Source organism: Arachis ipaensis, chromosome B05 (assembly GCF_000816755.2).
Source record: "Arachis ipaensis cultivar K30076 chromosome B05, Araip1.1, whole genome shotgun sequence".
In the NCBI taxonomy this organism is placed as follows: domain Eukaryota; kingdom Viridiplantae; phylum Streptophyta; class Magnoliopsida; order Fabales; family Fabaceae; genus Arachis; species Arachis ipaensis.
The window spans coordinates 66844916-66857551 of NC_029789.2; the positions used below are offsets into that span (position 1 = coordinate 66844916).

Here is a 12636-nt window from a genome sequence, read left to right on the forward strand (position 1 = left end):
CAAATTTTGAAAAAGATAAGATAAGGAGATATTTTTTGAAAATATATGATAGAAATTAGTTTTTTTTTTTTGAAAAAGATTCGATTTTTAAAATCACAATTAATGACTTGATTCACAAGAAATCACAAGATATGATTCTAGAACTTAAAGTTTGAATCTTTCTTAACAAGCAAGTAACAAACTTGAAATTTTTGAATCAAAACATTAATTGGTGATGTTATTTTCGAAAATTTGATATAAAAATAAGAAAAAGATTTTTGAAAAATATTTTTAGAATTTTTGAAAATAACTAAGAAAAATGAAAAAAGATTTGATTTTTGAAAAAGATTTTGAAAAAGATAAGATTTTTAAATTGAAAATTTGATTTGACTCATAAAAACAACTAGATTTTAAAAATTTTTGAAAAAGTCAAATCTAATTTTCGAAATTTATGAAAAGAAAGAGGGAAGGATATTTTTTTTATTTTTGAATTTTTATGACGAGAGAGAAAAACAAGAAAAATGATGCAATGCATGAAAGTTATGGATCAAAACAATGAATGCATGCAAGAATGCTATGAATGTCAAGATGAACACCAAGAACACTATGAAGATCATGATGAACATCAAGAACACATTTTTGAAAAATTTTTAATGCAAAGAAAACATGCAAGACACCAAACTTAGAATTCTTTAATGCTTAGACACTAGGAATTCAAGAATACATATGAAAAACAAGAAAAGACACAAAACATGCAAATGCAAAGATCAAATAAGAAGACTTACCAAGAACAACTTGAAGATCATGAAGAACACTATGAAGGCATGATTTTTTTTTTGAAAAATGCAAGATGCACATGCAATTGATACCAAACTTATAACATGACACATGACTCAAACAAGAAACACAAAAATTTTTTTGATTTTTATGATTTTCTAATTTTTTTGGATTTTTATTTTATATTTTTCAAAAATTATTTAGAAAAGAGAAAAATAAGGATTCAAAATTTTTAATATGAATTCCAGGAATCTTATGCTCTAAAGCTCCAATCAAAGGGTCAGGCATGGCTTAATAGCCAGCCAAGCTTTAGTATGTAACTCAGACACGACACGTCTAACATGCCCTACAGTTGTATTAGACATGGCTTTACAGCCAGCCATGCTTCATGAAACACTAGAATTCATTTTTTAAAAATTCTGAAGAAAATTACATTTTTGAAAACACATTTTTTTTTTCGAAAACAAAGGGAAAATTTTTGAAAGATTTTTTTGAAAATTTTTTTAAAAGAAAACAAAAAGAAAATTACCTAATCTGAGCAACAAGATGAACCGTCAGTTGTCCAAACTCAAACAATCCCCGGCAATGGCGCCAAAAACTTGGTGCGCAGAAATTGTGATTACACTTTAATTATGTAAAATTCATTGCTCTTTCTTTCCCTGGTAATGGCGCCAAAGAAACATGATGCCAATACCATGGTTCACAACTTCGCACAACTAACCAGCAAGTGCACTGGGTTGTCCAAGTAATACCTTATGTGAGTAAGGGTCGAATCCCACGGAGATTGTTGGTATGAAACAAGCTATGGTCACCTTGTAAATCTCAGTCAGGAAGATATAAAATAGTAATGGGGTTTTCGAAATTAATTAATAAAATAGGGATAGAAATACTTATGTAAATCACTGGTGAGAATTTCAGATAAGCGAATAGAGATGCTTTCGTTCCTCTGAACCTCTGCTTTCCTGCTATCTTCATCCAATCAGTCTTACTCCTTTCCATGGCTGGCTTTATGTTTCTGGCGCTGGACTTCAGATTTGGGCAGAGAGCTGGCGTTGAACGCCAGTTTGCATCATCTAAACTTGGCCAAAGTATGAACTATTATATATTTCTGGAAAGCCCTGGATGTCTACTTTCCAACGCAATTGGAAGCGCGCCATTTCAAGTTCTGTAGCTCCAAAAAATCCATTTTGAGTGTAGGGAGGTCAGAATCCAACAGCATCAGCAATCCTTCTTCAACCTCTGAATCTGATTTTTGCTCGGTCTTCCTAGGATGATGGATTCATCCTCTTCCTTTCCAGTATCCAAGACTATGAAATCAGCAGGGATGTAAAGGCCTTCAACCTTTACTAACACGTCCTCTACTTGTCCATAAGCCTGTTTTCTTGAATTATCTGCCATCTCTAATGAGATTCTAGCAGCTTGCACTCCATAGCCTGTTTTCGTCAACTTTTAACATAATTCAATATAATAACACTCAAATTCAAGCACTAATTCATAACCCAGCAATCACATAATATTAATACATTTATTGATCACAAAAATTACCAAACCCTACCTTCTTGTTGAAATCACCAACACCGAAGCATCAAGAAAGTTTTCTAACCGAAAAATCTAAGAAAAAAACGTCAAAAATTGACTATTTCACCTTGACCACCAACTTGGCCCAACCTTGTTTGGAAGGACAGCAACTTCACCTCGTGATTCCTTCCATGAAAAGTGGAACCATTGTGAAGAAGAAGAAGAGACGAACACTTTAATCGGTTTAGATTTTTTACGGGAGTTACGGAACTCAAGAAATCAAGTACCAAGGGTTCATGGCTTCCATGGAAATCACAGTTCTCTCTTTCTCTCTTTCTCTTCTTTTTTTGGTTTCGGTGGAGAAGAAGAATATTAAGTGATGATGATGTGTTTAATTAAAAGGGGGATGTGTCAATTAAGGGTTAGGTGTCATGATTTTAAACTGCTGAAGCGATTCAAGTTATAATTATCTTAAACGGATAATTACGAAAGTTAGATGTATTAAATTAAAACACAAGTAATAATACATATAGAGATAAATATATAAGAGTTACTAACATAAATGCCATTAATAACTTGGTGATCGCAAGGATACAAAATTCATGATGAAGTATTAGGCTATTAGCGAAGTTAAGTCTGCTAAAAAGTACCGATATTTACTTATATCGGTAGATATTGAACTCCATAATAATATTATTATGTAAACTCTATTTTGATTATAGCATATAAAATAAAATAATAATGTAATAATAATATCATATTATTATTTATTTTATCTCGAGATTCAGAACTGGCTTGTCGAACTAAAACTAGTCACCGATAAACAATATTTCGAAAAACACCATTTTGGTATAAAAATTTAGTCATCTTATCTTATCTTTTAGTCGGTTGAGATATAATCGATATATGAATTTGAATATTTGCTAGTAATTCAATGACTCGATAGACGCTGGGATATTGGGCTTAAGAGGGGTGGTTCATGTTTTGGGCCGAGTCATCGGTGGGTTGTAGAGGCCGATAGTTGAGTCCATAATAATTTTATATGTTATTTCAACTTCAAAATATTTCTAAAATATTTTGGTGAAGTTAAACTGATAAAAAAATACCGATAAAAATTTCTCACCAGTTAAATTTGGACTAAATTATTAAATAATCTCACAAAATTACATTTAGTTTTATATAAAAATAATATTTAATTAATTTTCTTTATATGGATCCGCCTCGTCAAACCGAAGCAATTCACAGATTTCAAAATTTCTAATCACGAAAAATTCGAAAAATTATTGTACGAAAAATTAAGTTGTTATAGAATACAAATGACTATTTTGGTGGAGAAGATGAAATAACACAAGAGGGAGAGTGAAAAAAGGTAGAGTCACACGTATGTGAGTGAGTAGGGGTGTTTGCGGTGCGGTTTGGATCAGTTTTGAGTCAAAAATTCGTCCGATCCGAACACTAATTGTACTTGCGGTGCGGTTTGGATTAGATGACTTTTAGAAAAAAGTTCGATCCGATCCGATCCAATTTCAAGCGGTTTGGATTGGATTGGATTTGCGGTTTTGTAAATTAAAAAAAATCAAATACATATAACAAGTCGCAACATTAAATTTTAAATAATCAACGATGACATAACAAGTCTCAACAATATTTTAAGAAGCCAACAATAACATAACAATAGAAATAAAATTATAAGTTAGTTAAAATAAATAAATAAATAACATTTTGGACATAAAATATTTATTAAATAATAATAATACATGAATAATATAAAGTTGTATAACAAATTAAACATGTTATAAGTATAATTGTAAATATAATAATAAAATAATAATATTATAGCACATTATGCGGTTTGGATTGGATTGAATCGGTTATGGAAAGTAGATTCGAAATCCGATCCGATCCAGCGGTTTGCAAAAAAATAGAATCCAATCAAATCCGAATTAGTGCGGTTTTAATCGATTTTCGATTTAAATTGAATTGGATGAACGGTTTAATTTGGATCGGTTTGGATTTGAACCCCTATGAATGAGTATATTTTTTTTTCTTAGGGAGTGTTTTGGACTAATGAATAATTTGTCCAACTTGCTTGGACTTTGTTAATATTTTAGCTTGGTCATGATAGTATGAAGAATCTAATAAGGCAAATGCCAAGTTTCTAATGCATGCATTAGGGCTTAGACACTAGTCTCTAGATATGGCAAAAAAATTTGTACCTGCAGATATCTGTAGCGATATTCGCAATGGAGAAGTTAATGAAGATTTGCAAAATTTTTATGGGGACGGAACCCGCCCTCACGGAGATCCACGAAATTTTTGCAGAAAAAATTTACTTAAAATATTTTTATATTATATATAAATTATGTAAGTAACTCTAATTCATTTTATTTTAATTTATATGTTAAAAATTTTGTATATATTATTATATTAAATAATAAAAAAATTGATCTTATTGATTAACTAAAATTAGTTATTCCTTCTAAAATTTCTATTAAAATAGTAGTTCTTTTGAAATTTCAAATTTTTTTTATATGTTAGTCAAATATTTGCTAAAGACATGAATTCTCTAAAATTTGTATTTTAGACTAGAAATAATTTAAAATTAAAAGATTGATATAGTATTTTTTTCTTCAATAAACACCCCACAAACTTAACTCGTTCAAGTTCCTTAATTTTTATTATTAATTTGATTATCACCTGGTTCAGCAAATGGGTCGTTCTCAGAATTGATCTTGTTTCCCTTGCTGCTGTTGTCCCGTTATTATTGGAGTTTGAAACATTGTGTTTTTGTGGGCTGTGACATGATTGTACATTAATTTTAACATTGAATGTTAGAGTATGGAGCATAGTTACATATGGCGTCTTACCCCTTCCCATGCCGAACTTATTTCGTTTCATGTAACTATGGTATGGAGTGCATTGAGTGAGTTCATTAGATAGGAAGGGAGAAAAATAGATGCCTATTGAAAAGATTGTAAAATCTCGACTTCGCTGCTTTGGGCACGGTATAGAATGCATGCAGGGAGGGAGGATAGTGTAATAACTAGAGGTAAATTATAGACAACTCTATTGAAAAGGATATAAGTTTTAATAGTTTGACTATATACATGGTTCGTGATAAGGCAAAAAAGGGGTATGTGTCTGATTCTGAATAGTAGGTCAATACTTGGTTATTGTTGTTGTATTCATTCATTTCATGTGTAAGAATGGAAGAAGTTTTGAAGTACCCTCAGAGTTTAGAATTTATTTAACAGGATTTGTAGTACTTGCATCTTTATTGCTCGTAGAAATGATTTGTGTGTATGTGTGTGTTTAATTTTTCTCACCATTTGTGATTTTTGCTACTCTCCTCTTTAGATCACCACTTAAAGTTGTACTGTGCTGTTAATGTTGAATTTGAGTGCTGGACTGCTGGAAGTTTAATTTTCGGTGAAAACTTAGGTGCAGTTAACTTCACGTGAAGTTGATAGCTGAAAGCCGTTAAATGATTTGAATGATTTAATTAAATTTTCATCTAACGGCTCTCAGTTATCAACTTTATGTAAAGTTGAGTGCACCTGAGTTTCCATCTTAATTTTCTGTCATCTATTATCAAAGATTTGGAATTTTAGTGATGGCTTAAATTTATCCATATGATTTATGGGTTTTGAAGTTATCCGGTCTAATGTATCCTTTTAAGTTATGCATTGAACCCCCTTCCTCTCATGTCTTTTTGCTGTCCTTTTTCTGGTTTTTATGATTTTTGGCCCGTCTCAGATTCATAATTTTGGCAGTATAAATCTCAAGGGCATTCAGGCTGACAATATGAGAAATGTTGTTCCCCCATCTTCTCGCTCATCATCAAACTATGTTGCCCTCCGGTTTTGTGACTTCAATCCAGACTATAAAGTAAGATTTTCTTTCTCTCCCCCTTCCCCCCTCTTCTTCCTTAAAATCAGAATGTTGTGTTTATATGCAAAGTTCAAAGCCTCATTTCCTAATCTTAAGTTTCTGTCTCTCTACTTCGTACATCATTTTTCGCGCTACATTGGTATTAGAATACTTCACCTTTTACCATCTTGAAGCACCTCCATGATTTTAATAGTCTGGTATGATTGATATTTTGTAATTTGAATGCGTAGGATTATAGGAAGAGTCGTTGGTAGAGAATTTCGGCTAAATATTCTTAATGGTACTAATGGTCTTCTCTGTTTTATTAGTAGAAAACTCTGCCTATGTTGTGCTATGTTTCAAATTTTTACATAGTTGGTCCCAGGGAATGGATCCTCTCCATATCTTTTTTCAATTGAGTGTGTAAAGCGTGATCTTTATCCCTTAAATGTTTTCTCTCATGTTTTTTTGGTCCCACCTATAAAATGTATGGTGAGGGATTACACTTTACCCCCTCATGTGAGAAAAAAAATTGAGAGGATCCAATCCCATACCTAGATAAAAGGGGAGTTAAGTACTTGATTACAATAAGGAACCTTTTTCCAATCTTTATGACATTCGTCAGCAATGTGGTTTTGTCACATGTGAAGATAAGGAGATAATTTAAAAGTTAGAGGTAGAGTAAAACCAAGGGCAAGCAAAAACCACGTGTAAGGATTTTAAATTCAAATGGTTTTGTTTGTGGACATGTTAAGGAGATAATTCAAATGATTTGATTCATATAGCCTAGTCCACCTATTGGAAAAAGGCCTAGTCGTTATTTTTTTTCTCAATATGAGTAACAGAACGTGTTGAGCTGATTTTAAGTAGCAAATTTTTGTTTTTAATTAATATACTCTTTTTTATGTGTAAAAAGGGAGATAATACTCCTTTGTTAAAAGCAAAATTATGTGTCTCATTATGAGATGATCTTTCTTAAATACGGTTATATTATAACAATACGTTGGATTTGGCAAACTCTGAACTTGTTGAGACATGTGATGAAGGGACATGCATTTCATGTGAAAGCAAGCAGCTGTCGCTACATGGTTGTATACCAGTATGGCTCTGCTGTTTTGTTTAACATTGAGGATCATGAAGTGGAAGTTTACCTAGATCTAGTTAAGAGGCATGCATCTACTTTACTTCCAGAGATGCGGAAAGATGGTAAATTTTCTTATCAATTAGTTAAATAGTTCTTCCGAATCCTTTTGTTTATGCTTAATGTTTTCATTGTAATTAGATTATGCAGTAAAGGAAAAGCCACTATTAGTTGAAGACATGCAAGGAGGCCCAGACTACATAGTTCTAAAATCTTTGGATACTGATGGCATCCGTATAATTGGAAGTGTACTGGGACAAAGCATTGCTCTTGATTATTTTGTGTCGCAGGTTTAAATGCACTAAATGCCATCTTAATTCTGTTACTTTGGCGTCCATTTGCTATCTCAAAGTAGAAATAAAGTACATTAAATTCTAGTCATGTATAACTTGACATGTTCCTATGGCTTACTAGAAACAAAGTACATTAAATAAAGTACATTAAATCAGGTTGATGGCTTAGTTGAAGAGTTTGCCGGCATAAATCGTGGAATGGAGAAAACTGGGACTTTCACTATGGATAAGAAGAAGCTTCTACAGCTGGTTGGGAAAGCTAACTCGCACTTAGCTGATGTGATTCTTAAAGTCGGTCTCTTTGAGAGGTATGATCATCCCTGTTGGAGACATATTACCCCCTTGAACTTTTAGTTTTTATTATATGCAAATCGACCTTCTGAGCATTTCTAAATATGCAACTTTGACACCCGAAATTTTGTTAACAATTGAAGTAAAAAGCACCAACATGTTCAATCTGCCAATTTGCAGATTTTTTAAGTTTGGAAACTTCATATGGCAGAAAATTGGAGGAGGGAAAATGCAATTAACGCTAAAATTATAATCTGGGAATAAGTTGAAAAACAACATCCCTAAATATTTCAAATATTTTTTTGTCAAAGAAGTCATCCAAGAGAATTTAAGTAAATACAGTTTATGACATTCTCGGCATCTTCATTCATGCCTTGTTATGGATGAATCAGATCAGAAATTGCTTGGAGAGATGCGAAGTATGCACAAATATACGAATATTTACGGGAGGAGTATGAAGTTGCTCAACGCTTTGGAAACCTGGATTTCAAATTGAAATTTGTCGAGGTAATTCCTTTCTTCCCTTATACATTAATCATTTAATAGATTTTACGCATTGCATTTGAAATTTTTTGCCAGATCTCATCCCATCTAAACCTAGCAATGCGCTTAGTTGTTCATTTGAGATGGGTCTTTAATTTGCCTTCAAATGACATGGCTACATTAATTAGCAAAATCTAAGATTGAAAAACCAAGGACTATTATACTCTAATTGATAATGATGATGGCTAATTAAGGCTTGTAAATATTGTTGATTTGGTTGCTTGCAGCACAATATTCATTTTCTCCAAGAAGTTCTCCAGAACAGGAAGTCAGATTTCTTGGAATGGTGCATTATTGGCCTATTGACGATTGAAAATGTTATATCTTTTTATGAGATTCTTCGAGAGTCAAATACAATCTCTTAGTAACTAGTGAAGGAGATTGAAGCTATAGATTAATTTTTTGTAACAATACTTCCAATTTTTTATCTAATAAAATATTTTCACCTATTTGTATATGGTAGAAGAAGATCCACATACACCCCCCACCCCAAAGAAAAAACCAATAAAATAGAGGTTCAGTTCATTGAGAAAATCTGAAACTTGTATATTTTGAGAATATGATGATCCAACAAAATAAAAGATATATTGTTATGATAATGCATTGTCTCGACCAAGAGTCAGAATAACAAATGCTCCTTGCACTTAACTAATGATTTCAAATTCAAGTTCAGGTTTTGACTAGAGAGAAACTTGCGTCTAGCCGAAATATACTTTTGTTCTCTTGAAATGCATTGATTTTATGTTCTGACAATATGCATAATGTCGCTCTTTCATTTATATTGTTTATAAATTATATTAAGAAAAAATGTTAAATAGGTCTCTGATTTTTTGTTTCGTGAACATTTTTGTTACTCACCATTTAAAAATGTTTTTATGTTTCTGACTTCTTTAAAAGTTGGATATATATATATTTCGTTGTTCATATTGGTCCATCAAATCTAACGAAAAAGTCTAATGTCGCAATCGTTGTGTTGACTTAGCCGTTATGGATGTACACAATGTGGCAACCGTTGTGCTGACTTGACCGTTATGGATGCACACGTGGGGGTGGGAGTTTTCAAAATGGGACAAATTAGTCCCTCTTCTTAAAAATAATAGGACATAAATCCTTGATTGTCACCGGTCTAATGCGCAGCGTATTTTCCTAAACTGACGTAAGTTGATCAGGACAAAATGAATGATTTTTTACCTTGAAGGCCTTGGAGGGCCTTGTGAGTTGCAATGGACTAAGAGAAACCATAAAGACTATGAACATCATACTCCAGAACACCATTACAGTGGACTACTGCACTTGTGGCTATTGTTTTGTAGGCAATTGGAACCAGTGTTCCTGATGTGTTTATCTTATATGGAAGATCGTCCCATCGCGTTTTGGTGATGTTCTTGCAATCCAAGCAGCATATCCATCCAGGCCCCTGTACCCCTTGGGTATATCTTTCTTTTAGGAATCTTATACTTTTCAGAGCAGAAATTAGAAGCTTCATTCATGTTAATCCATAGCCCGTTTATAGGAACGAGTTCATGGAAACAACGGAAAATTTTGTAGCTATTGTTTTGTAGCCGATTGGAACCTATGTTCCTTTATGAAAAATTTTGAATCTTTGATTTAGGAAATTAGGCCGGCATAAAGCCTCTCCTCGCTCTTTGCCTTTTTTAAGGAACCCTTCTTTTTTTTTCTTTTTCTTTTAATTTCAGTTAATTAATTAGTTCTTGGAATTAATGAATGTGTTTTATGTTGGTTGAATTTGATGTTGTTTGATAGTCCAAAGATTCTGGTTTGATTTGCTAATTTTGTGGTATGTTGTTGTAGCTTGTTTCAAATTAGGAACAAATTTTGTGGAGTATTGTTGTTGGAGCACTTTGAACAAAATTTCAACTAATTAATTAGTTTTTGGATTTAATGAATGTGTTTTGTGTTAGTTGAATTTGATGTTGTGTCATAAATCATTCAGGATTTAAGAAATTGTTCATGGTGAACGGATTATAATCACTGTTTTGATTTATTTTAATTCAATGGATTCAATGTTGCTATCTATTTGCTTTGTTTTGGTTTGGTAAGAATGTTTATTATTATTATTTGAAGAGCAAAAAGAAAGGGTGATTTGGGTGGAAGAAAAATGAAAATGGTGGTATGTAAGTAGAGGTAGAAGAAAGGGGAAGAAGGATTTATGTCCTATTATTTTAAAGGACTAATTTTTCCGTTTTGAAAACTCTCCTACGGCCAAGTCAGCACAACAGAAACCATATTAGACTTTTTTGTTGGGTTTGATGGACCCATATATACGAAAGGATATATATATCCAACTTTTAAAAAAGTCAAAATGTGAGAGACCTATTTGTTTTTTCTCTTATATTAAAATTAAGGGAATTTTGATGTGAAGAGTAAATATTGTAATTAAATCTTTAGCGTGCATTGTACATGTTTTTATTTTTTTAGTTTTGTTTTTTTCTATTATAAAATAAACCACTTTCATTCTTCACCATAGTATTATTCTAAAATTGAAAGTGAATGGTATGCATGTTTCTCCATGACACAATGTCTAGTCTACAAGCATTCCTATGGCATCTTCAATGAAAGCTACATCTTCGCTGTAATGCATCGTTAATTGGTAATTAACATCTACCATGTACCAAAGTGACATTGACATTGTCAACTAAGCAATTTGGTGAGTAAAAATCAAATCAGTGTTAAAACAATGCATGGTTTCAATTTGTAATGCATCATTTAAGGTTCCCATTTGAGTTGCCAACTCAAACATGTAAAAATGAGACAATGAATGACCCAAAAGGAAAACCATTACCATATATTAAACATTTCAAAATAACTGATGCTATTCTAAATATCATGCAGGACAACTTCAATAATCAGAATTCAGATACTCTGAGAGCATCACGAGGTGTATCATATGCATCTTTTGACCTAGCCTTCTTCACACCGGCTGTGAACCACACCTTGTCCGATTTGTAACCCTCAACTGTCACACTCGTCACCTTGACCCACACAAGGACCTTTGTTTTCATTCCCTCTATTGTCGACAGCTTTCCCCTCGAAAGGATACCTTTGACTCGAGTCGCGTACCTAACAACCGATGCGTCCTTGAAGCTCACTTCACACGAAGACGGCAGGTACACAATCAGCTTACCATTTGTTTCATCAAACTCATAACAGATTATGTTTTGCGGAAACAGCCCTGGTGGTAGGTTGTACTCTTTGAGGAGATCTGATAGGCTTTTCAATGGCTTGCCTGAGGGAAGAAAACATTGAAAGAAAGAGTGGTTTATAAATTCGTCAAAGTAATAACTAATTAATGGATGTAAAAAAGTTGCAAAGATACCTCGCAGAATTCTTTATATAAAACTTTGAGTTAGATAAACTTTGGTATGCTCTGTAGTTTTGGTTCATATAAAAATTTCTTGCAGTTTTGGTCAAAACATATGCAGAAATAAGTGAAAATTGGCCGCTACCATTACATATGGAATGATAATAGGGCCCAACTTCGCTTACTATTTGAAGATTTTTGGATCGAAACTGCAACAAAAGCTTTACATGTACCAAAACCATAAATTACTAATTTTGAAGGAATACAAAATCTTTTTTAACCCATACTTTTTATGGGAAGAATGTATGTCTGGAATGTTATGAGATGCATTCATAACTGAGATAATAAATTATTAACATATTTTATGTCTAGATAGTACCAACAACCCACATCATCCATGTGACTTGTGTCTGGAACAAAACAGAAGAAAACAGCTGGGTTTCTGAAGGAACTTAAAAATTGTAACTAACTAACTATCATGATGTTTTTTATTGCGGGGATTTAAATAATGAAAACTATGCATGTCAAGAAATTAATGGGCACATGTGAAATATTAAGGGTCAAAAGAGATTCTTACCTTTTAGCTTGTTGAAAATCCATTTTGCCTTCTCTTCAACTGTGCTTGAGAAAGTCTGCAAACAAAAAATAAAGAACCTCATCTTCCGGAAAATTATAGAATCTTATCCAGTAATGTTTTGACCTCATCTTCCGGAAAATTATGGAAGCAATTTGCAAAATTTCATCTTATCATGTAATTATCCTTAATTACCACAAAAAAATCGTGCATAATCAATCATGTAATTTCATTATTTCCGAAAATGTGAGCATCAAAAGTCCAAGCCTTTCCCATCCATCTATATTACCAAACATTTCAGAAATTGGTCTAACAAGAATTTACCCAA

General features: G+C 32.6%; 2 protein-coding genes across 2 annotated transcripts in view; one reads left to right on the forward strand and one right to left on the reverse strand.

The window, feature by feature from the left end:
- LOC107643680 overlaps window positions 1-9008 on the forward strand; it is a 13539-nt gene extending 4531 nt beyond the window's left edge. Inside the window, exons 3-8 of the mRNA XM_016347399.2 lie at window positions 6048-6162; window positions 7191-7350; window positions 7427-7575; window positions 7735-7886; window positions 8262-8376; window positions 8640-9008. Of these exons, the coding sequence (XP_016202885.1) occupies window positions 6079-6162; window positions 7191-7350; window positions 7427-7575; window positions 7735-7886; window positions 8262-8376; window positions 8640-8777 (798 nt within the window). The 5' untranslated portion in view covers window positions 6048-6078 and the 3' untranslated portion in view covers window positions 8778-9008. The remainder of the gene's footprint in view (window positions 1-6047; window positions 6163-7190; window positions 7351-7426; window positions 7576-7734; window positions 7887-8261; window positions 8377-8639) is intronic.
- Window positions 11043-12636, reverse strand: part of LOC107641896 (uncharacterized protein At5g01610) — a 2354-nt gene continuing 760 nt past the window's right edge. The window contains exons 2-3 of the mRNA XM_016345296.2: window positions 12312-12366; window positions 11043-11659 (exon numbers count right to left, since the gene is read on the reverse strand). Of these exons, the coding sequence (XP_016200782.1) occupies window positions 11280-11659; window positions 12312-12366 (435 nt within the window). The 3' untranslated portion in view covers window positions 11043-11279. The remainder of the gene's footprint in view (window positions 11660-12311; window positions 12367-12636) is intronic.